The 24,305-nt window shown below is 47.6% G+C and overlaps 2 protein-coding genes and 1 pseudogene across 4 annotated transcripts; 2 read left to right on the forward strand and 1 right to left on the reverse strand.

Annotated features, from left to right (window-relative positions):
• The first annotated feature begins 7,560 nt into the window (after nt 1-7,560).
• On the forward strand, nt 7,561-10,437 carry LOC120692355. 2 transcript variants are annotated; one of them, XM_039975628.1, is made up of 4 exons: nt 7,561-8,078; nt 8,512-8,589; nt 9,800-9,903; nt 10,010-10,437. In XM_039975628.1, the coding sequence occupies exons 1-4, from the start codon at nt 7,793-7,795 to the stop codon at nt 10,013-10,015; spliced, it is 474 nt and encodes a 157-aa protein (XP_039831562.1). In that variant the 5' UTR covers nt 7,561-7,792; the 3' UTR covers nt 10,016-10,437. The 2 variants fall into 2 exon arrangements, with proteins under 2 accessions (XP_039831562.1, XP_039831561.1); XM_039975627.1 differs by lacking the exon at nt 10,010-10,437 and having other exon boundaries at nt 9,800-10,003.
• Nucleotides 10,214-11,473, reverse strand: LOC120687340 (annotated as a pseudogene).
• Nucleotides 11,474-13,657: 2,184 nt separating this feature from the next.
• LOC120692354 (mitochondrial Rho GTPase 1-like) lies at nt 13,658-20,045 on the forward strand. 2 transcript variants are annotated; one of them, XM_039975625.1, is made up of 14 exons: nt 13,658-14,006; nt 14,118-14,250; nt 14,389-14,535; nt 14,805-14,981; nt 15,089-15,340; nt 15,718-15,786; nt 15,941-15,996; nt 16,219-16,300; nt 17,364-17,575; nt 17,666-17,732; nt 18,059-18,171; nt 18,503-18,653; nt 19,385-19,571; nt 19,705-20,045. In XM_039975625.1, the coding sequence occupies exons 1-14, from the start codon at nt 13,783-13,785 to the stop codon at nt 19,776-19,778; spliced, it is 1,944 nt and encodes a 647-aa protein (XP_039831559.1). In that variant the 5' UTR covers nt 13,658-13,782; the 3' UTR covers nt 19,779-20,045. The 2 variants fall into 2 exon arrangements, with proteins under 2 accessions (XP_039831559.1, XP_039831560.1); XM_039975626.1 differs by having other exon boundaries at nt 13,673-14,006; nt 14,395-14,535.
• Nucleotides 20,046-24,305: the final 4,260 nt, after the last annotated feature.

Below are 24,305 nucleotides of genomic sequence, written 5' to 3' on the forward strand. Positions count from 1 at the left end.
CTTGTGCTCTAATCTATTAAATTTTTTTCATACCTTGACATTCTCCAAATTGAAATACTACGACCGCAAAATCCCTTATTCGTGATTTCATTCTAAAGGCATCATATACCTTAAGGGCCTCATCTTCATTTGGAAGGATGAGAACCCAATTGTCCTTGATATTCAACGATGCTCCTCGTCCTTTTGTATCTCTATTGAGATATTTTCTTAAATATTCTATTCATCCTATTTATCCTTGCAATTTTAAGTAATGCTCAATTTTTCACACTCCATCCTTGTGTCGATAAAAAAAGTATATCTGAATTCAAAACCCATTCCCAACATTACTTCTAATATTAATCGGCTTGAGCTCCTTTATCTATAATTGAACCAAATCAGGATCATCTACCTTTTTTGGATCGCTGTCCTTGTGTATGTTCTATTCCAATATTTGCCTCTTTTCGATCGATCTTTTCCACATGAACTCTAATGAATAAATGTGTGTACTAGCCTGTTTGGACTAGTATTTGTAACATATTTGATCCTCTGTTATTGCCTCAAATCCTCATCAGCACATCCTAATGTTGTTACACTTGATGTAGCTATCTATCCTCAGTGTAGTATAATCTTGAGCCCTTTCCATGTAATATCCATGATTATGTGGGTTTCTTGAATACCATATTTCCATTGTTCACCTACCTTGTGATTCAGACTCATTTATTTAACTCCCTTGTTTTTTTTCTTTCCTCTTGTCATTGGCATCCTTGACGCAAATGATAAGTTAATCTGAGGAAGTCACTCCCCTCTTGATAACGAGTGACCACTATTTTCTCTTGCATGGTTCGCAACCTTTCCCCGGTCATGTTTAACCGAAAGGTATTTTCTGGAAATTCTTGTTTTCCAACTCATATTCTTGACCTCCTCGTGGTTAGGCTATTAGGAAAACTAGAAAAAAAAATCTTGTTGTTGTGTGTTAGAAATGAGTGTTTGATTGTTCCAGTTGCTTTCTTCTGCTTTGAGTGTTCTTTTCTGTTCTCTTGGTGGAAATTGAGTGTCGCTGATAGAATTTGACGATCAAGACAATGAGTATAGACGAAGTGACTTGAAAGAGAAATGAAGTACAAGAATCAAGCTGCTCAAGTCATCGTTGTCAACTATTGGTTAACAATAGCACTAGAACAACAGACGTTCCTAAAGCATCTACCCAATGCTCGAGATTAACAAAGGAAGAATTGCTCCAGGCCATGAAAAGCAACGTGTACATCAGAGTTATTTCAAGTGAAGTGATGAATGGTGCTTCTCATGGTTCGTGAAGATTAAGTCCGTCCGAATCTCGAGGACGAGATTCTTTTAAGGGGGATGGATCTGTAAAAGCCCAAATTTTAAATATAAATAAATCAACCAATGTTTGATTTGGTTTTTATTTGGCTCTTCTCATACTTTATGCATTAATAACCCTCCTTGAGCATGTTTAAAAATGTTGCTAAAAGATGAGTAATAAAATAAATTCTCAAACTTTTACTTACAAATCCTAAAACACTAGATAAATCTTGGTGAGCTTCTCAATGTTTTTGAACAAAATTTTATTTGAGTTTGAACTCTTGGTTTGAATTCAAAAGAAAAAAAAGAGAGAGAAACCAGAGCACAGCTCGGCCTGGGCCGAAACCCAGCCCAGCCGGCCCACTCCCACTCCCTCTCCCTTCCTTTTCTTCCTTTCCCGCCTGGGCCGGCGGTCGGCCGCGCGGCCCAACCGCGCGCGCCCCCTCTCCCTCCCCGTGTCACTGCCGTGACAGGCCCGCCAGTCAGTCCGTCGTCTTCCTCCTCCCGCCGCGCGTCGCCGCGCCCGCGCCGCCGCTGCTCGCCGCACAGCTCCGCACTGCTCCACTCCGCCTCGTCACCACGCGCACTGTGCCGCACTGTGCCTTCGCCGTTCCTGTGCGCCGCCTCGATTCTCCCTTTCTCCCTGTGCGGCGATGGAGGCCGGCCAGCGCCGCGCCGTCCACCCGCGCCGCTCGGAGCAAGGACATGCGCTGGACGTAAGCGCATTCAAATCCAGGGGAGCTACAACGCGCGCACGCGGAGCACACCGCCGCAGCCCTCGCTTCCCTACTCACCGTCCTCAAGGCGCTGCCCACGACCGTCCACGTCTCCCTCCTGCTCTCTCTCTCGATGGACAGAAATATCGGAGCAAGCAAACAGCAGCAGCATTAATTCTCGTACTCCCTCTCTCTGTTCTTTACTACATCAGAGCAAGCACAAAGCACATCATTAACTCTCCTCCCTCATCCTCTCCCTCTCTGTCGGTGGACGAAAATATCAGAGCATCCCTTCCCTGCTCTCTCTTTCCTTTGGCCCCCTTCTCCAAATGGAGCAGAGCAAGCAAACCTGAGCAGCACCACGAGCCAAGCACCACCAGCCTCTCTGGCTCTGCTCTCCACCGCAGCATGCACCAATGCATGCACAGATGCACGCACTCCCTACATGCATGCACACACACTCACTCCACGCCAAGCACACATGCATGCACATATGCACTCTCACTCACTTCCTGCACACACGCATCAGCAATCAGCAGGCACAGCGGCATCACTCGGCTCTCCTCTCTTCCATCCATCTCCCTCTGTTTTTCCTACCGCAAGAATAAGCAACACACTGTAAAACGTATGGATGAGTATGCGTGCCTGCCTGGACAACAGCGGCTGCCCTTGCTTCATTATATAGAGGCTTCACGATACAGGGATCACTGAGTCCTAATTAGTTACAGATCGTAATTGATCTTATTCTATCTTTAGGACTTCTATCTTTAGGACTTCTATCTCTAGTAGGACTCGGTGTATTTTTTATTACAACTCATGCGCTACTATCTATTCTAACATCCCCCCTCAATCACAACTTGATTAAGTTGAGATTGTGTTGAAATTCTAAGAATCTTCTTTGAGGTAGCGCCTTAGTGAAGCCATCAGCTAATTGATCTTCCGTAGATATAAATCTGACATCAAGCAGCTTCTTACCAACTCGGTCTCGAACAAAGTGATAATCTATTTCAACATGTTTCATCCGCCCGTGAAAGATAGGGTTCGATGCTAGATACTTGGCCCCCATATTGTCACACCAAAGCCTTGCACTTTTTGGAGATGAAATATTCAACTCGGCTAATACCGATTGCACCCACATGATCTCAGCAGTAGCATCTGCCATTGCTTTGTATTCAGCCTCGGTACTGGATCGAGAGACTGTTTTCTGTTTCTTAGCACACCACGAGATCAAGTTAGGACCAAGAAAAACCGCAAAACCACCTGTAGATTTCCGGTCCTCAGTACACCCCGCCCAATCGGCGTCAGAGAAGGCACTGACCATGATAGAAGGAGACCGCCGAATGTGAAGGCCAACGCCTATGGTGTGCTTAAGAAATCGAAGTATACGCTTGACTGCAGTCCAATGATCAGTTGTTGGTGAATGAAGGTATTGACAAACCTTGTTGACTGAGAACGCAATATCTGGACGGGTAAGTGTGAGGTATTGTAAAGCACCAACAAGACTCCTGTACTTGGTAGCATCTTCAGGTGACAAGGGCTGACCTTCATGTGCCGAGAGTTTCCTGCTGGCAGATAATGGCGTCGGAACTGGTTTACACGAAACCATAGCCGCACGATGCAAGAGATCATTAGTGTACTTTGTCTGTGTAAGAATTATACCAGAAGAACCATAATTGACCTCGATGCCCAAGAAATAGTGCAGAGAACCCATATCTTTCAGTGCAAAGTCATCTTTGAGAGCACGAAGCAGAGCATCAACAGCATACTGAGAAGACCCTGCCACTATAATGTCATCGACATAGACAAGAAGAAATATTGTTACCGAGCCCTTGCAAAAATAGAATAATGATATATCTGCCTTGGACGGAAGAAAACCAAGAGACTGCAATTTATCATTTAATCGAGAGTACCACGCACGAGGCGCTTGTTTCAATCCATATAAAGCCTTATCCAACTTGCAATGATATGATGGAAACACAGGATCAATAAACCCAGGTGGTTGCTTCATGTATACTTCCTCCTCTAGAATGCCATGAAGGAACGCATTCTGCACATCTAATTGGCGAAGTACCCATCCGTGAGACACTGCAAGAGATAGAATCAACCGAATAGTAGCAGGCTTAACAACTGGACTGAACGTGTCATCATAGTCAATGCCAAGACGCTGCTTGAATCCTTTAGCAACAAGCCGAGCTTTGTGACGATCAATGGAACCATCTGCTTTATATTTCACTTTATAAACCCACTTACAGTCAATTAGGTTACGACCTGCTTGAGGAGGAACCAGATGCCAAGTCTTGTTGCGCATTAATGCATCATACTCAGCTTGCATAGCAGCCTTCCACTCGGGAGAGGACAATGCTTCCTGCAGATTATATGGTTCAGCAGAGGTGGTAAGACACGCATAGCGGATCGTACCATCAGTATAAACCTTCGGCTTGCGAATCCCGTCCTGTAGGCGTGTTCTTGGTGCAGCAACAGGAGGTGGCCCCGGGATGGGATCCGGTGCTGATGTAGAAGAGCCGGGCAGCGGAGTCGAGGTAGATGGCATGGACCTGCCAGCAGCTGCATGTGCTGCGCCGGACGCCGGGTCAGGTGACGATCTTGAAGTAGGTACCCTGACTGCTGTCGGAGACAATGCGGGAGCACCGCTCGAGATTGATGCGCCAGCTGTAGGCGCAGGCGCAGCTGACGGATCCACGCCAATCGGAGGCGCTGTCGGCATGCAAACAGATGGAGCTGCGCCAATCAGAGGCACTGTCGGCATGCAGGGAAACTGTGCTGATGGACACGATGGACCATCGACATGGTTCTGTTCCTGGCGTGGTCCTGTAGCAGAACTGGTCCCTGGGAGCTGCGGCTGCACAACAAGGTCAGCAGGCAAAACAGATATAGCAGGATCATTAGTCGAATTAGTAAAATTAGTATCCCCTGAATCTGTGGAAGGAAGAAGAAGGATGTCTGAGGTATAACGGGTGCCGGCACTAGGATGAAGGGAAGCAAATGGGAAAACGGTTTCATCAAAAATGACATCCCTCGAAATATAGACTCTGCCCTTAGATACATCAAGGCACTTGAACCCCTTATGCATGTTACTATAGCCCAGAAAAACACAACGTGTGGATCGGAGTTCAAGTTTGTGCTGAGTGTAGGGACGAAGGTTAGGCCAACAGGCGCAACCGAAGACACGGAAGCTGGAGTAGTCAGGTGTGGCGCCAAGAAGTTTCTGTAGTGGAGTTTCATAGGCAAGAAGCTTGGTGGGAGTGCGATTAATGAGATAGGTGGCGGTAAGAAAAGCTTCATCCCAATATTTGAGAGGCATGGAAGCATGAGCAAGTAGGGCGAGGCCCATCTCAACAATGTGACGATGCTTGCGTTCGGCAACTCCATTTTGTTGATGGGTATGAGGACATGAAACTTGATGAGAGATGCCGATTGAGCGAAAAAAGGAATTAAGTTTTTCATATTCACCTCCCCAATCAGACTGCACAGCAAGAATTTTTCGATTAAGTTGGCGTTCAACGAGTTGTTGGAACTCAAGAAAATATTTAGAAACCTCAGATTTATGACGCAACAAATAAATCCAGGTAAACTTGCTGTAATCATCAATAAAGCTAACATAATATTTTTTTCGACCAAAGGAATCTAGTGCCGGACCCCAGACATCTGTAAAGATAAGCTCTAAAGGAGCGGACGACCGACTAGTGGAGACACTATATGGTAGCTGATGGGCCTTGGCACAGGCACATGCATCACAAACAGACTCATTAGTACTATCAAAAGAGGCACACGGCAAATTATTTTTGGAGACTACCCGTCGAACAATATCACGGGAGGGGTGACCTAAACGACTGTGCCATCGATGACTGGAAATTTTGATGGCACTGAACACGAGCTTCCGAAACTTGGATGTGGAGGGCGGTAGTGGGTAGAGGCCACCCCTACATGGTCCGTGCAGCAGCACCTTCTTCGTTTTTCGATCCTTAATCAAAAAGAAGTAGGGGTGAAACTCAATAAAGGTGTCATTATCAAGAGTAAAGCGATGAACGGAAATCAGATTTTTGTGTGTGGATGGGACATGAAGGACATGATTAAGAACAAGATCACGATCGGAAGTGGGAATAATAGTTTTACCAATGCGATTAATGTCCATACCTGACCCGTTTGCTGCATGAACTTGATCGTTGCCGGTGTAAGGCTCATGCATGGTGAGCCTGTCGAGATCGCCAGTTATGTGATCGGTAGCACCAGAGTCGGTGTACCAATTGTTGTCACCGGTGGTTGCTACAGCCGCAGTGCGCTGTTCAGGGGCATCATCTTCATCGTACTGGTACCAGCAAGTCTTGGCACGATGCCCAAGCTTACCACAAATCTGACATTCTGGTCTGGATGAGTTACCAGAGCCACCACCCCGGTTAGATGAACCGCCACGGCCACGACCGCGAGCCCGGCCACGACCACGACCGCGATCATAACCAGCAGGGGCACGGCCAGCACCAGGACCACGACCGCGGGAAGCAGACATGGCCGAGGATGGGCCGCCAGTAGATGAATTTGCCTGAAGATTAGTGTGATGCTCAAAACTGAGAAGTTGGCTATAAAGCTCACTTGGTTTGATGGGATCCACCCGGGCAACCACCGCAGTGAATACTGGATTGAAGTCTTCATTGAGGCCGGCGAGAATATACGCGACGAGTTCATCGTCACGAAGCGGTGCACCAGACGCCGCAAGCTCATCGGCGTAGGTGCACATCTTGGCGTAGTAGTCAGACACCGACAGGTGATTCTTCTTTGTTGTAGCCAGTGCAATTCGCGTGTTCACAGATCGTGCCCGCGATTGCGAAGCGTAGAGGTCGCTGAGGAGACTCCAGACTTCCGCCGAAGTCGGGCACCGAGCGACATGCAGCATGGTCTCTCTGGTCAGAGACGCAAGGAGATACCCGAGGACAGCTTGGTCCTGGATAACCCAATTCGTGTACGCCGGGTTTGGTTGTTTGACGGTTTTACCGTCGACGACGACATCAATAGTCTTCTCCGGCGGCTTTTCAGCGCCGGTGACGAGATCTTCAAGCTGTGCTGCTCGAAGGGGCGGCATTACCTGAGCACTCCATAGGGGGTAATTGGATTTCGTGAGTTTCTCGCTGATCGGGACGGCGAGGATGGAGGGGATGGCGGTGGTCGATGAGGTTGATGGCACGATGGTGGAACCCATGGCGAATAGCAGTTCGTCGCTGGAGGAGGTGCTCGGCGGGATTGGATGTGTAGAGGAGTTGGCTCTATACCATGTAAAACGTATGGATGAGTATGCGTGCCTGCCTGGACAACAGCGGCTGCCCTTGCTTCATTATATAGAGGCTTCACGATACAGGGATCACTGAGTCCTAATTAGTTACAGATCGTAATTGATCTTATTCTATCTTTAGGACTTCTATCTTTAGGACTTCTATCTCTATCTCTGGCTCTGCTCTCCACCGCAGCATGCACCAATGCATGCACAGATGCACGCACTCCCTACATGCATGCACACACACTCACTCCACGCCAAGCACACATGCATGCACATATGCACTCTCACTCACTTCCTGCACACACGCATCAGCAATCAGCAGGCACAGCGGCATCACTCGGCTCTCCTCTCTTCCATCCATCTCCCTCTGTTTTTCCTACCGCAAGAATAAACAACACACGACATCGACAAGCTGCAGACTACGTGAACAACACTGACCCGGAGCTGCTACCTTGGAAGCCTACGACCTGCCCGACGAGACACTGCAGCCATGTCGACGCCGCAGCAGCTGAGCTTCGTCGTACCGCAAGCCTCCGTCGCGCCGGCCTTGCTCACTACCGACGACGCCGAGCTGAAGCCGCTGCCGGGAGCAACGACGACGTCGACGACCAAGAGAGCCGAGCCGGAGATCGACGCCGACGCCAACGCCGCGAGCTGGGGAAACAACGCCGAAGCCGAACAGCAAGCACATCGTGGCCGCTGCACCGCAAGCCTGCGTCACCTCACCACGCCCCGCTTTGTTCCTTGCCTCGCCTGGACCTTCGACGAGCCTTTTGGTGAGCACTAAGTACCCATGGTGCTTCTCGGTCTGCTAATCAAGCAAAGCGGCCGTTTTTCTTTACACAAATAAAAGCTGAAATACACCCTAAGCAAAGAGCTCTAATCATAGACGCAAAGTGTCCGTTTTTCTTTACAAAAATAAAAGAGAGAATACGTTTGGAATACACTTAACCTTAAGAGCTCACATCAACACGTGCTTTACACACTCTTGCCGTTTTCCTTCACAAAAACAAAAAGGAAAATGCACACACCTTTTAATCTGTTTTAAGCGTCAAACATGCGTACCTTGCTCAAATAAACTTCAAATTAAATACTTTTTTTACAAACTTTTCTAAAATCATGCTCTATCATCTCATGGTGTTTATTTGGTTGTTCATTGCTGTTTATTTGGTTATTTTGTATGTGTTGTCGTTCGTCCGATTCGCGTAGATGAGGAGACGTTCGTGACTGCGCCAGACGCCGAGCGAGACGCTGAACTAATACTCGAAAATATGAACGATCAGCAAGGCAAGCACCCCCTTGATCATTTTTGCTCCTATTTAAATTCCTAAGCCTACAAATATATGCATGCGATGATGATTTTATGAGTCCAAATGTCATTTTATGTCGGGTAGACACGTCATATCTTAATGCATTTACCTTCCTTGTTATTTTGTACCTTTTTTATACCTTGTTACCTTAAGGTTATGGGTTATTCACGTAGTTCAGAGTCACATGCGTAGTTGGCTTAGTATTTTATGCAGTAGTTAATTAGCATCACATGGGTTGGTGTCTTTTAAAGAAAATATATATTTATATGGTTACTTTTAAATGATAAAAATTTTATGGTAGACGCGGGTGAATATATGGTCTAGCGGTTTTGATGGTGTGAGAATGAAGGAAAAGAATATGGATGATAAAATATATGGAAAATGGATGATGGATATGGCTTGGTTCTGTATGCGCTTCCGGCGCATTTTAGGGATTTATCACCCGTGTCAAATTAAGGACCGGTAATTGGCATTATTCTAGTCAAGTATTACAGTGCAACCATACATGCCTAAATGGGTACGGCCTTAGCTTATTAAGTCAATCGGCCTAAGAGGATGCTACCGCCCGAGTGCTCGAGGAGCTCGTCGGTGTCGGGGTAGCTAACCCGGTCAGATGTACGGAGCCGCGATACTCAAGCAGACTGTCCTGTAGCATATTTTGGGTCCGGCTAATGTAACGGCTCTGTCACGTTAGTTTGCCGACACATCTAAGGAATTGTGTGTATGTGGGCTGATCACGCGCTGGCATCAAAGCGAAACATGTCGTATGGGTAAAGTGTACAACCTCTGCAGAGTGTAAAACTATTCGAATAGCCGTGCTCGCAGTCAAAAGCGCTTGAGCTAGTCGCCGGTTTTAGAAGTTTTGGTTTGAAAAACTTGGTATGAGAATTGTTTGACCACACTTGTACCGGTTCAAAGGATGATGGACCAATTAAGAGGATCAAAGGACTACGAAATGGGAAATGGGGAGTCATGGTTGGTGATGTCGGTTTATTTTATATAAAATAAAATAAAATATTTTTAAAATTATGCGTATAAAGACATACCCAAATAAAATGCAGTCTAGTGCTAGTGAACCTGTCAGCCTTCCTTGTTTAACCATGCATGTATTATAGGATTTTTGATATACACCCAAAGTCTTGTGAGTACATTGTACTCACCCTTGTTGCTAAAATTTTAAAATTCAGAGTTCGAAGAAGAGCCGTCTCAGTTCAGTTCCTTGCCGAAGGATGCGGGTTTTCGACGTTGGTTCTTTCTAGGACTAACTCCTAGTCAGTTGCCTGTGGAAATGGTGAGGCACACTACTGTAGGATGGAAGTCCTATATTTCTGTTGATCCTGCTGCAAATTATTGGCTCTGATTAAACTATAATATTACTAACATGTTTTTGAGTGCAGTTGTGATACCGGTGCTGTTGTGCGTACTTGCGAACTGATTATGTGACAAGTATAGTAATGCACAACGAGAACCCGGGTATTTGTATGCCTGGGGGCCCACACAAACAGGGCCAAAGCTCATGTCGTATCATAGAATCACAGCAGACAGCAGCGAGTCAGTGACAATACCCCCCAGAATTGGCATAATTCTGCTTGGAGTGGGAGCTATTCCTCGAACTGCTTCATAGCATTGTTCACGGATGTGAAGCCACCATCCACCAAGAGGTTGAGCGCGCTGGCGTCGCTGGCCGCTGGCCAGGTAGAGCACCGCCTCGGCGACATCCTGGGCATCAGGTCGACACCCTTGAGGTTGGCCTCGCCGCCGACGAAGGCCAGGAAATCCTTGAGCGCGTCGTCAGCGCGCGCGCCCTTTGGCAGGTGCGGCATGGACAGAGCCGTGGGCACGGTGTATGGCGAGACGCAGTTGACGCGCACCCCGTGGCGCCCGAGCTCCGCGGCGACGCTCTTGGTGAGCCCGGCCACGGCGTGCTTGGACGCCGTGTACGCGTGCGGGCCCATCCCGCCGCCGACGCTGGCCACGCTCGCCAGCGACACGATGGAGCTCCGCTTCGGGGGTATCATGGCGCATTGGCGCGCGCCGCGTGCTTCATCCCGATCGAGGAACACGCCGTGCACGTTGATGTCGAACACCTTGCGCACCTTGGCGAAGTCCACGTTGCCGATGTTGTTGACCTTGTTGCATGCCCGTGATGCCGGCGTTGTTCACCATGACGCCCAGCGCGCCGAACCGCTCGGCCGCCGCGTCGACGCTCACGACCTCCTCGACCGTGACGTCGCAGTGGACGAACATAGCCACGTCGCCGCCGCCCACCAGGGCGTCGCTCAGCTGCTGGCCGGCCTCGTCCTGGATGTCCGCGATGCAGACCTTAGCGCCATGCTCCCTGAAGTGGCGAACGATGGCTTCACCGATATACCGATGGCACCACTTGTGACGAGGGCGACCTTCCCTTCCAACCTGAGCTTCGATCGGAAGGAAAGAGGGTAAAAGATGCTGGCTAATATTGTTAATATATTTTCTTGAGGCTAAAAGTGAATTTGGGGTTTGCACCGAATTAGGGCGAAAGGACAGTTACCGGATTCGCGTCATCCCCTCCGTCCGGTTATGCTACACGCGGCCATGGGGCTAGCTCGAGCTCGCATCGTTCTCGTTGTTCCTGCTCATGTCCAGCATCCCTCTTAATCACATGCTCTTCTGGAAGCTTAACTAGAACAAGCATCATCTCTATGGCCGGTTGGTGGCCCGTCATGGAAAGATGCTCTTGAAGGCGCTCGTTTCCGTAGTGTACGCCGATGTCCTTGGTCGGTTATGTACCTGCTGCCACTCATGTCCTCCACGGGCTGCCATTGAGACCTCACACGAGAGGATGAATGGGGAATGGATTCTTCGCTGAGCAGGTGCGTCATGCGTGGATGGGCGCAAATGCAAGTCGTGGACAAGGTACGGGTTACGCAGTTCAAGCCGGACTCAAACCAACCCGTACATAATCTCTAGGAGCGATTTAATATGGGCTGGTTACACGGGTTGCCTTGTTTGAAACTGGACCATGTACAAGATGAGCAGTGACGAATCTATCTCAAAAATGTAGAGGGGGCTCATATCCATCTTCTTCTTCTTTCTTCCCTTCTCTTCTTCTTCCTCATCAATTCTTCTTCATTGTTTCATCTCAAAATTTAGGGGGGGGGATTAGAGGGGTATCCATGGGTCGGAAGGTAAGGGGCTTAATCCCCCTAGCCTCCCAGTAGATCCGCCCCTGAGAGCAACTCCAGCAGACCCAGACCCTCTAAACAACCCCATATTCCAAGTTGGGCTAAATCAAAAAAATACACTCCAGCAGACCCTCTACTTTACCCTCTATTTTGGGGAGGCCTCCAAAATCCCTCCTCCATTCCTAGGAGGTTTCTAGGGAGCCCTCTATTATATATTAGAATTTAGGGCTATTGTTAGAGTTGAAATAAATTTAGAAACCTTTAAAAAATAGAAGAAGCCTCCATTTAATATTTAGAGAGTATGATTTAGAAACTATTGGTGGAGATGCTGAGGCGAGTGTGGGGGAGGAGTCGCAAGTCGGAATATCTCGCTGGAGCTCGCGCACTCCGGGTGTTTCTGTTTCGACCGCGACGACCGACCTCGAGGACCGCCTTGGCCGGTTGTAGGAGTCTCGTGCACGTGCGCTTGACTAAGACTAAGGCTGACCACAGCGGAGGGAGCAAGAGCAAATTTGCTCCCTCCTCGTTTCCCACGCCCTCTCTATCTACAGTGGCAAACATTGTATCTACAGTGTCAAACAGTGTATTTGCTCCTTCCACTGTGGACGGTCTAACAGCGCTGCCGTGACTGCCACGAGTATATATCGAATCCCGATTACCTGAAGAATTCGAATAATGACGGGGTAGCTAACGAAACTGATGTTTCCTCCCTTCCACAAACACATACAGAAGGATTTCAGGTGGTAGTTGCTAATAAAAACACCCAAGCACCTTTTAGTTTTTTCGGATGAATTTCCAGGGCTCATAAGTTTGGGCCAGTCAACCATCCGTTACCTGCGCATGCAGCAGCAAAGAAAAAAACTCAAGGCACGGTACGGAAAAAAGGTCCTCTGGATTTTAGTTTCGATTTACAAAGTACAAGGCAGCATGCATTTTGAGAAATTATTTGGGGTTGTTTGGTTTTAGGGCTAAATTTTAGAACATATCACATAAAAAAGAATCTTAGTATTTAGAAGTATTATTAAATAAAGTCTAATTATAAAATTAATTGCAGAATTCTGGGGCTAAATTGCGAGACAAATTTAATGAGGTATATTAAGCTATAGTTAGCGGATGATTACTGTAGCATCACTGTAGCAAATCATGGATTAATTAGTCTCATTAAATTCGTCTCGCGAATTAGCACCCATCTGTAAAAAAAAATTGTAAACAAATTTTATTTAATACTCAAAAATGGTAAGATTCTTTTGATATGACAGGGGCTAAAAAAACTGCGGGAAACAACAGGGTCTTGGACTTTGATGTTGTGAACCAGTCGGAAACCACACTGAACGTGTTTTCCTAATTATTTTTGTGCCTTGTTTAATAATTCCCGACGATTCGAAAAGCGCAGTATTAACAAATCCTAGTTAAATGCTTGCCATGTATTTTTTTAATTTTTGTTTACGAGTTTATAATATGAAGTGTTTTAAGTTCTGCTTGCACAAGGCGCAAAACCATACTACTCAACAACTCAACAAGTCAAATCAAACAATATATTTATTTTTTTAATCCTCAGATCTGGATACAAGGCTGGAAAAATAAGAAAAAATATATTTATTTTTTTAATCCTCAGATCTGGATACAAGGCTGGAAAAATAAGAAAATACCGCACATAGCTCTCTTGGGCTATGCCCGCTCACTGCTGGATCCGTCCTGGGCTGGATTCGGCTGTACAGCCCAACCCATCCTCCATAAAAGAGGAGCCCATACAGACACCTCCTTTGCAACCGGAAGAAGCCATAGCAACCAACCCAACCATCCGTTGCCTTTTCATTTTTCTCCCGTTTTCCTTTTCGTCCCCTCCAAGCCGAAGCAACCGCTGCGTCCCCCAATAAGAACAGGACCAGCCCACCCTCCGGACCCCACCCGCTGACAGACGCCGCCGCACCAGCGCCCAAATCTCCCAAAACCCTAAGCCGAGGGGCCGAGAGAGAGGGAGAGGGGGAGAGAGGGAGGCGCGCGGCATGGCGGGTGCGACGTCCCCGGCGGCCTCCGCGAATCTGGCGGGCAAGTCCGGCGTCCGCGTCGTCGTGATCGGCGACCCCGGCACCGGCAAGTCCAGCCTCGTCGTCGCGCTCGCCACCGAGCAATTCCCCGAGAACGTGCCCCGGGTCATGCCCCCCACTCGCCTCCCCGCCGACTACTTCCCCGACCGCGTCCCCATCACCATCATCGACACATCGTCCAGGTGCCCCCATCACCCGCATCTCGGATTCATCAGATCTTCGCGGAATAACGGGATTCGCGTTTTGTGCTTATGGTGAATTCGTCGTTTTTCTGTGTACCCTTGTGGTTGCAGCCCGGAGCAGAAGCCGAAGTTGATCGCGGAGTGCCAGGCAGCCGATGCGGTGGTGCTCACGTACGCCTGCGACCGGCCCGCCACGCTGGAACGGCTCAGTTCGTTCTGGCTCCCCGAGCTCCGGCGACTCCAGGTAATGCCGCCCTGCACATTAGAGCGGGGGGTTCGTGGTGTAGGTTTAGAATTTAGATGCCGTGCGATTGACTATTTGTCGGGTTGCACATTGTGATTTGTATTTTTTAATTTAGATTCTTTAATTTGTATGATGCAGTTGAAGACTCCAGTGATTGTGGTGGGGTGCAAACTGGACTTAAGGGACGAGCAGCAGGTTAGCCTTGAGCAGGTTATGGCGCCCATCATGCAGTCATTCCGCGAGATTGAGACCTGCATTGAGTGCTCCGCTCTTCGGCAGATCCAGGTTACCCCTCGTCTAACTAAGTGATTGCGTATTTCTAGCTTCCAATATTTAACGCATGCTGGGCATGATATCTGTACTTCGGGAGGGTGGGGGATGGAGACCAAATGCTTGTCAATTGCAAGACAAATTGGATTAAGGCTCACTCGCAGTGCTCCAAATATTTCATACTATAATTTCATTGTAAAATATTTCTATTGTTTTGTTGGTAATTGCGAGTTTTTAGCATTTGTCAGTACTAATTAGAATCACATATGCTGTTTTTCATTCAGGTGCCTGAGGTCTTCTACTATGCCCAGAAGGCAGTGCTTCACCCAACTGCTCCTCTCTTTGATCAAGAGGCCCAATCACTGAAGCCTCGCTGTGTGAGAGCGTTAAAGCGGATATTCATTTTATGTGATAACGACAAGGATGGTGCTCTCAGTGATGTGGAGCTCAATGATTTCCAGGTCTTTATTCATGAAGGCTACTCTACTTTCTATGTTTAGCAGCAGGCTGCATGTTTATTTGATTATATGTGTTTTTTTTAATGTATGGTGATGTTGCTGCTTTACAGGTTCGATGTTTCAGTGCTCCTCTCCAGCATACTGAAATTTCAGGCGTAAAGAGAGTTGTTCAGGAGAAGTTGCCTGAAGGCGTAAATGACAACGGACTTACCTTGACTGGGTTCCTTTTTCTGCATGCCTTATTTATTGAAAAAGGTCGTCTTGAAACTACATGGACTGTATTGAGGAAATTTGGTTATGACAATGACATCAAGCTTAGGGATGATCTCATTGCGATGCCAATTAAAAGGGCTCCTGATCAAGTAATGTTTCATATGCTTTATGATCTATATCATTATCTATCAATGTCAATATACCTTAATTTATCTGTGTCGTTATCCTTGATATATCCATCATCTTGCACTTCCCTTGAACCAAGGGATTGGCAACGCCGATATAGTGTATATGTGTTTATGACCTCAATTGATGTACTGTTGTTGAATGTTAAAGCATTCTATTTTGAGCTGATTTGCTGTAGTGCTATTATTTGTGTATGTAGTTCACATACTTGGATACTTCTGTTACGAGCATCAATACTTTTATTATTGCTTTGGTTGTGTTTTGGGAACTTCCATTATTGGCTTCATGCAGGAATATTTCTTAGTTGATGGTAAAGTGATAAACTCAGCTTTTTCTGCAGACATTGGAACTGACAAGTGAAGTGGTTGATTTCTTGAGAGGGATATTCAACATGTTTGACATCGATAATGTAAGCTGAATGCGCACATTCTCTTTTTATAATAGTCAGGGTATGCAGTTGGCATTCAAGGACTCACTAGTATATGCATTTTAATTCTAATTTATTTATTTTAAAATATATCTGATTTGGTTGATCATTAAATTCTGTATACATATACATCCAGGATGGTGCTCTACTACCTTCTGAGCTGGAGGAACTTTTCTCAACAGCACCTGAAAAGTAAGTCGTTAATAGATGTCAACCATTCTTCCTATTGGTTGAAACCATACTTCTAGAACATTTGTAGTTTGTCTGTATATATATGGAAAGGTGTTGAAAAAAATCCTGTATTATTTCTTCTAATGCATTGGTAGAATGTTTTGTTTCTTATTAGACAGACCTATATTATTCTTCTCTACTGTCATTTTCCTTTGTGTCACCTTCTTTTGTGGCTAATTTCAGCCCATGGTCTTCTGATCCGTATAAAGACTCTGCTGAAAAGAATGTCTTGGGTGGTCTGTCACTTGAAGGGTTTCTTTCTAAGGTATTTATCTCGCCTTAGCATAATGTTATGATATGCACAATTTGTAACCCAATGGGTTAACGATAGATCATATTTGTGAAATTACATATTCTTTGTGTGGACCCAACATAAGAAATCTGGCCTACTTTCTCTATTCATAAATTTTATTGTGTTTACTGTTTATTTTGGTGTCCTCTGTGACAGTAGGGTGCCACAAAAGCTAAAAGGTAAGTTCTATAGGACAACGATTCGCCCGGCGATGTTATACGGTGCTGAATGTTGGCCTACAAAAAGGCGACATGTCCAGCAACTAAGTGTAGCAGAGATGCGGATGTTGCGGTGGTTTTGCGGGTACACAAGGAGGGATAGAGTCCGGAACGAAGTTATTCGGGAAATGGTAGGGGTGGCACCAATTGAGGAGAAACTTACCCAACATCGGTTGAGATAGTTTGGACATGTCCAACGGAGGCCTCCGGAGGCGCCGGTGCGTAGTGGGGTGCTAAAGCGTGTCAATAAGGTAAAGAGGGGTAGAGGTAGACCTAAACTGACTTGGGACGAGTCAGTTAAGAGAGACCTTAAAGATTGAGATATCTCTGAGGAGGTAGCTTTGGATAGGAGCGCTTGGAGACTAGCTATCCATGTGCCTGAACCGTGACCTTTGTGTCTTTTGGGTTTTATCTCTAGCCTACCCCAACTCGCTTGGGACAAAAGGCTATGCTGCTGCTGCTGTTGTTGTTGTACTGTTTATTTTGGTGCATTCTTGTGTACCATTGAGTCAGCTGCCCTTATTGCTTTGAGAAGGCCCAAACAGGTGTTATGTTTTATGTATATGACTGCACGTTATTGAAAGTAATCAAATGCTTTTTGCTGTAAGTGTGTGGAAAGTAGGCAAGCTGAAGCATGAGCAGTCAAATTTTTAGTCCAAGTGCTGTGCTCTGGTAATAGTGCTTTTTCTTGAAGTGCATTGTACGAAAAAAGTATGTGTTACAGAATGCTGCAGCATGGCAATAATTTTTGTTGCTTATTATACCACGGTAAATTGCTATATATGTTGGTGTTACTGAATGAGAATTTTGCAATGCAGTGGGCTCTTATGACACTTAGAGATCCGGCAAATAGTTATGCCAACCTTGTATATGTTGGCTATCCAGGCGAGTTTAGTTCAGCATTTACGGTCACGAGGAAAAGACGAGTGGATCGTAAGAAGCAACAGACTCTAAGAAATGTATTCCAGTGTTACGTTTTTGGTGCCAGAGGTTCTGGAAAGACGTCATTGCTACAATCATTCATTGGAAGGTGTGCACTGCATTTCCTATTTTATCGCACAGAAATTCTTGTCATATTTTTTCATTTGGTCTTTGATTCACTTAGTGGTCCTTGTAACAGGCAACCTTCTGATGCTCTGCCATCTAACAGTGAACGTTTTGCAACAAATTCTGTTGAACTGCCTGATGTATGTGTTTCGCTGACACTGATATATTTTCAAGTCTGATTTCAACATTTGATTCCCTGTGTACTTGTGAACATATCATTGGAGACATCACCATCTACATTCACACAGCTAACCAGCAGCATGTCTTCACAATGTAGTATTATTACTGCATCCAGATTACAATTGTTAAGCATGGCTAGGGTTTATATCATCTTAAAGGATTATTTATCCTTATCGATGTAAACTATATCTAATGTTATCATCATGTCTGCACGTACAGTTGAGGTTTCTTCTTTTTGGTACCTCTTGTTTATTTTAGTCTGATTCAATGTTCTAATTTGTTGAAGGGAACTAGAAAGACACTAATACTGAGAGAAATTCCTGAAGGTGATGTGAGATCGTTACTTTCTGACAGGGAATCATTGGCGCCCTGTGATGTAGCAGTGTTTTTTTATGATAGGTACACACTCTTCACTAAACTATTCTTTTGGTTTGGCTTGGCTATCAATCACACGTTATTATGTGAGCCCTACTTCAGACAGTTGGTAATTGAGATCACAATTAACAATTTAGCATCGAAAATTAACAATTTAGCATCGAAAATCTTGTGACAGTAATTATTATCACTCTTGAAATCTGATTGTAGAATGAAACACATTCGTTAAGGAGTTCGACAAGTAATTGTGTTTATACTGCTATATCTTCTTTTCAAGCCTTTAACGTCAATTAGATAAATTTACATACTGTGCGTATTGCTCAATAGTCTGACTGGGAACCTGTTGTATTGGCAGCTGTGATGAATATTCTTGGCAAAGAGCAAGAGACTTGCTTGTGCAGGTGGCTACACATGGAGAAAATACTGGCTACGAAGTTCCTTGCCTGATAGTCGCTGCGAAAGATGATCTTGACCAATGTGCGCAAGCTCTACAAGAGTCAACTAGAGTAAGTATTTTAGCATTTAATTCTGTAGGCATCATTAGCCAATTGAACCCATATTGGGATCGTTTTGCTGTCATATACTCATATTTATACATACATTACTGTAAGTTGCTGTACCACCTTAATGTTCTCCTAGGTTTTCGGTTTACCAAAAAAACATATGAACAATAGAAAAATGAGCATTAGAATGATGGCCAGTGTTACATGGATACGGGTGCGGGTGTCGGTGTCCGACTCAGGTGCGGGTGTCCGATTCGTTAGAATTTTTGGGGACACGGCAAATAACACTAGGAATCCGACACGGGTGTCGGAATCCGACACGGGTGCGGGGTATCCGACTCGGCAAAAAAATTAAGACACGGGTGTCCGGGTAACACAGATGATGGCACTGTGCTAGTGCCACATTTATCCAGCAAACAAAGACCTTGCAGAACTTTTTTTTTCCCCAACAGTTAGGAGTACCTCTAGTAACAGCAACTATCCCCAAACCGCTTTTATATCTGAAATTGGTTCTATTCCTCTCAACGCGCTCCTTGTTTTATCCGCGGATCGATTTTAAATGTGTCATTTTGATGTTGTCCACACTTATCTGTTGTACCTGTTGAAGTTGTCTCTAGGTGATGGTGGATTATGTGTGCTAAAAGCTGACAGTAAAGACTGCTGTCTCCTAGATAATATAAATCACCTTATTTATTTGCCAAAAAGAAGTAACTATAAAAATATCTACTTTTCAGGTGAGCCAAGACATGGGGATTGAAACACCAATTCCAATCAGCGTGAAGTTGAGAGATTTGAACAACATTTTCTGCAGAATAGTTCATGTAGCGCAGCAGCCCCATTTGAGCATTCCAGAGACTGAAGCTGGCAAAACACGCAGGCAATATCGTCAACTTCTGAACCGTTCCCTCATGGTTGTCTCTGGTGAGTCGCACACTTTTCTTGTCTACAGTTGAATTAACATTAACAAAGCATAAAATTGTAAAGGGTACAGGTGCCACAATTAGAAATCTACCAAGCTTTATTAGTTCTAACTCATGCTGCTAATTATTTGCAGTTGGGGCTGCTGTTGCAGTTGTTGGAATAGCTGCTTACAGGGTTTATGCAGCTCGGAAGAACTCATCCTCTTGAAGCCCTCCTGGACAGTGGCGAAGTTAAGTGCTTCTCACACCTCAACTTGGCACCAACAGCTGGATCCATGCTTGTTGAGCTTCGCTGCTTGGGCTTTTATCCAGTCAGGAACCAACGTTTTGTACAGACATGTCATCAGCTATAAATTGTGCGGCCTATTGGGGTTTCAGATTCATGACTTCGTCTGGCTCCATAAAATGCTGTATCAGATAATCTGTTCTGGCTAAATTAGCTCAGCTAAATATTGCTACTGCTATAATTTTTTCCTCTCTTAGTACTCGCGCTGGGTGCCTGCCTGCCTGCGTCTCGATGTTTACTAGAGGGTGCGTCCATCCATCAGGCGATGTGCAGGGCGCCGATCTCGCCGGTCCGGGCGGCGCGGGCGACGGAGAGGCAGGTCGACACCCACGCCGCGAGCAGCGCCCACACCGTGTCGACGACGGACACGGCCATCGCCCATGGCATTGACATCCTCCTGCCCGCAGCCCGCCCGCTGAAACGCCAAACCTACCTACTTCTCCCGGTCTCCAGCGCTCAGCTCAGCAGCCACCTCCGGCAGCGCCGCTTGGCTTGTTTACTTGGCCCGGGACCGGGAGGCGGGGCAAGGCAACCGATCGGGGAGAAGTGGCGAACACCTTCCGTTCCGTGCATAGACCAACAAGATAGCTGTGAACCGGGAGGGAGCTCACGAGTTCGGCGAGGATGGTCTGGAGAAAGATCGGATGCTCCTGGGCAGCACGTCACGGCAGCTGCTCTGTTGGTTGGTCCTGGATGGGACGGAATTAAATGAAGGAAACGAAGATCACCGCCTATTTACTACATGAGCATTTTTATCAGGATAAAAAGCATTTTTATTGGGTATATTTTTTTTACTTGCGCAGCGATTGCCAAGAGTACTAATGTAGCACTTAACCCATCTTTGACTAACGGATAAGACGGCGTTAATAATAAAAACATAGGAGCCGAGGAGAGAGTTCACTACAAGTTTCTTCCTTGCTCCTACACGACACCGCATGATCACCATTCACCAATTTCTCCGTAGATTATTAAAAGAAAAGTTCAACGTGCTCCAGCTGTTTGACGTGATCGGCAAAATGACTCGGACTGAACTGACGCGGAGCGAGCAGCGTGGTACGGGGGTTCACTGAGCCCTTCTCCAGTGGGGAGAGAAAACCGCACCCTGGAAATGAGGTGTCAAATCCCAACCGCACCTACGCCACTGGAGCCAAACGCACCCTATGCTTGATAGGAACCGAAGCCCAAATAGGATTCGATGCATACCAATTAAACAAATATATAAATACAGTGACATGTACACTCAGGCGTGCGAGCTGTTCTTCGGAAACAAGCAAAAGTAATTTTTTTATTTACTGTGGGCCCATACGAAGGTGCGGATGACTGGAGAAGAAAGAGGTAAATCGCACCCAATCATCTTTGGCACGCTTCCATGCCACGTATCGAACCCACCAGTACAGAAGGCCTGAGAATGATACGGTTTAAGCATGGAGGCATGGGCCCCGGCAGGGTTAGCTCTGCTTTTGCTTTCGAATCGATCATGCCCCTGTTTTGCCAATCAGAAGCGACGGAGACACGTCTGCCAGAAAAACCGTTCAGGCTGGCTGGCAAGAACCGTGCTTGTGAGTTGTGTGTGTGTGTGCAGTTTGCGGACCGGACGCACGAGCTCCTGGACAAGGACAACCCCTTCCAAACGTACCCAGAATCACCAAACGCCCAAACCACCCTCCTGACCTCGGAACTCGTCTCCGAATCGAACCCACCGAAGCTGGACGGCTGGACCTGGAGCCTCGAGGAGAAAATGGCGGCCGTGCGTGGCCGGAGGCATCAGCGTGCGGCCAACAGGAGAAGCCCATGCCAGCTCGGGCCTCAGTTTTCGGCGTCAGGTCTGAGGTCGGCTCGGTTAGGTTCTTCCGTTCGACTGGGCCGCGAGGCGGTTGGGTCTGGCCCAGAATGGGCTGGTCACTGGGCCGCTCGAATGGGCTAGGTAGCCAAATGATCGGTGAGCTTCCGCCGCCGGTTGCCCGGTTTTGCCGGCGTACCGCGAGTCCGTGACCCGGTGGAGGCGCGGCGCACGCAGAAATAGAGCCAGCAGAGGGAAGCACTTGATCGCAACTCCTAAAGCAAAGTGATTAAAAATAGTAACTAAATTTTAGTCACCATTATTTGAATCAACCAATTAACTAAAAGAGATTAAATAAAATGACTAAATTGATTAAATGAGGGGCATACCCACTCAACTCCTTTTAGCTACTCTTTTCTTTGAGGACTAATGGGACTAAATCGTTTTTGGTCACTTTATTTGGAATTCTAGTCTCTAAAGTGACTATTTAGTCGCTTTATTTTAAGAGGAGGTGGGACCAAATAGGCCATAAATGGTCGGAGAAGTACTGCAGCGTTCATGGAAATAGTCTATTTCAAATTTTAGATTCAGAAAGAGAGAGATGCATTGATGCATTAAGGACGGCAACACCATACCAATAGCACATACGCGAGCGATGTGTCTTTAGAAAAACGCCACAAAGTCTGTGAAGTCAATAATATAGCTACGTTATTTCTTAACAAAAGCATCTCTAACGCAATAGAATATATCTGACGGGGATACAAACTCAGGACCCCTAACAGGCCCGACTCATGTAAAAGAAGGCCCAGCAAAATTTATTGGGCCAAGAACGGGACGTCCCGCTAACCCGCGCGGGGAGCTGCCTTCGCTACTAAGCCAACGGGTCCGGGAGCCCGACCTCCCGGGACACGTGGTGGCCCCCCGACCTAGCACCCCGGGTCAGAGCCATACCAGTGACCCGGGACGTGCGCTCCAAGGGTGCTGCGCCTCCTGACAGGCGTGCCGGCCAAGACAGGCTCCGTGCAAGCCCCGAGACGCCAGCCATCCTTATCTTGCGGCAAGGGCTAAGCCAGCAGGACTCCCTGAGAAGGGGACAGTGCCGCTCGCGCGGGCCCCGCGACACTGCCTCCCCTCGCCGTAATGATGGTTGCCTCTGTGCACCACCTCATTACGCCAGCGAGTGTGACCGGACGCCACCGGGCAGGCCTCGGTAAGACACCCCTCACCAGCGTCCAGTGACAGAGCTACGTAAGATAGCCCCGTGGGTAAGGAACACGGGCTTCGGCGGACAAGACTGGAGGAGACCCCCGAATGACCGTCCGAATGGTCGCGCCGCCCCGACTGAGCCAGGATGGGACAACACCGGGGGACGCACCGCCCAAGAAGATCGCCAGGATCATCCCTTGCCCTAGAAGATCGCTAGGATCAACCCTGCCCACTCCCGACCGACCGAGTAGGCCCCGACGACTGACAAGGACGAATTGCACCCCGGCGGTGTCAAGACACAACGCTAGATATCTGTAAATGGGGGCCCCACATTGGACTATAAAAGGGAAAGCCCCCCACGTAGGAAAGGGTTGAACTCCCACGGGTTCGACACTGCTTGACCAGCTTGTAAGCTCCCTCTGAACTTTGAGCACCCGGGCTCGAGAGCAATAGAGCGAGAACACCACCCCCATACTGGACGTAGGGCATTTCAGGCCTAAACCAGTCTAAATCCTCGAGTCTTTGCTTGCTAGACCATATCCGATCAAGCGCACAACAAATGAGCAATCGAGTAGTTTTGTAGTCGCCCATTTCCCGCAGCAACAGTTTTGGCACCATCCGTGGGGAGCGCTTTGTGCGTTCACTGCTTCGGCGATCGATCACCCCATTCGCCGCTCCGGCGGCGAGCCGTGACGAGATGATCCGTTTCGGCTCCCCGGACTTTCCCACGATCCCCCGCGACGGATTGTGGGCGCCTCCACCATTCCCGCCTTCCCAGACCTTCCAGTTCGGAAGCCTGGAGTTCGTCACCGACCAGCTCGGTGCACTGCACCTCCATGAAGAAGAAGCTGCCCTGGCGGACACGGAGGAGCCCTCTGTTCCCACCAAGCCTCGCGACCTGAGGCGTCGACGATCAGTTCGCTGGCGCATCAAGAAGCGCAGGCCATCACAGCCAACCCGCGCGGTGCTCTGCCGCATCGCGCTCATGATGGCCTCCAACCCCGCCGTCGAGGACGTCAACTTGGTCCTCTTTTCTCTGGCCAACGTCTCTCGACAACTTGCGGGCGGGCCTCTGCTCCCGACGCTCCGCTCGTTCTCAGAACAACTCCCGTTTGACCTACGCAACGCCGCGAGTGTCTACGCTCGGGAGGTGTGCAAGGCCACCCAAGGGATCCAGCCCTCATCGCAGTTCGTGGGCATGATGGAGAGCTACCCTGACTCTGTCCACAACCTCCTGTGCTTCGAGGATTCCCTGAGTGATTCCTCTAGCACGGGGGACAGCCGACTGGAGGGAACATCCGCGTCGCCGCGCATGTGCGCCATGGTCGACGGCGACCAGCCGTCGGAGGTGGTGCCGTCCGAGCAAACGCACACCCCAACGGACCACCACGAGTGCGCGCTCGCCAACGCACAGGCCCACGGCGAAGGTCTCCTCCATCGCCAACAGACGCCTCCGCCCGTGG

Source organism: Panicum virgatum, chromosome 9N, assembly GCF_016808335.1.
Source record: "Panicum virgatum strain AP13 chromosome 9N, P.virgatum_v5, whole genome shotgun sequence".
Classification (NCBI taxonomy): Eukaryota; Viridiplantae; Streptophyta; class Magnoliopsida; order Poales; family Poaceae; genus Panicum; species Panicum virgatum.

Coding starts and splice junctions, on each gene's coding strand:
- LOC120692354 (XM_039975625.1), top strand. CDS start 13,783: ATGGCGGGTGCGACGTCCCCGGCGGCCTCCGCGAATCTGGCGGGCAAG. Junction 15,341..15,717: donor TTAAAAGGGCTCCTGATCAA/GTAATGTTTCAT, acceptor CTTTTTCTGCAG/ACATTGGAACTGACAAGTGA. Junction 15,787..15,940: donor ACATGTTTGACATCGATAAT/GTAAGCTGAATG, acceptor ATATACATCCAG/GATGGTGCTCTACTACCTTC.
- LOC120692355 (XM_039975627.1), top strand. CDS start 7,793: ATGTCGACGCCGCAGCAGCTGAGCTTCGTCGTACCGCAAGCCTCCGTC. Junction 8,079..8,511: donor GACCTTCGACGAGCCTTTTG/GTGAGCACTAAG, acceptor CGATTCGCGTAG/ATGAGGAGACGTTCGTGACT. Junction 8,590..9,799: donor AAATATGAACGATCAGCAAG/GCAAGCACCCCC, acceptor TTTAAAATTCAG/AGTTCGAAGAAGAGCCGTCT.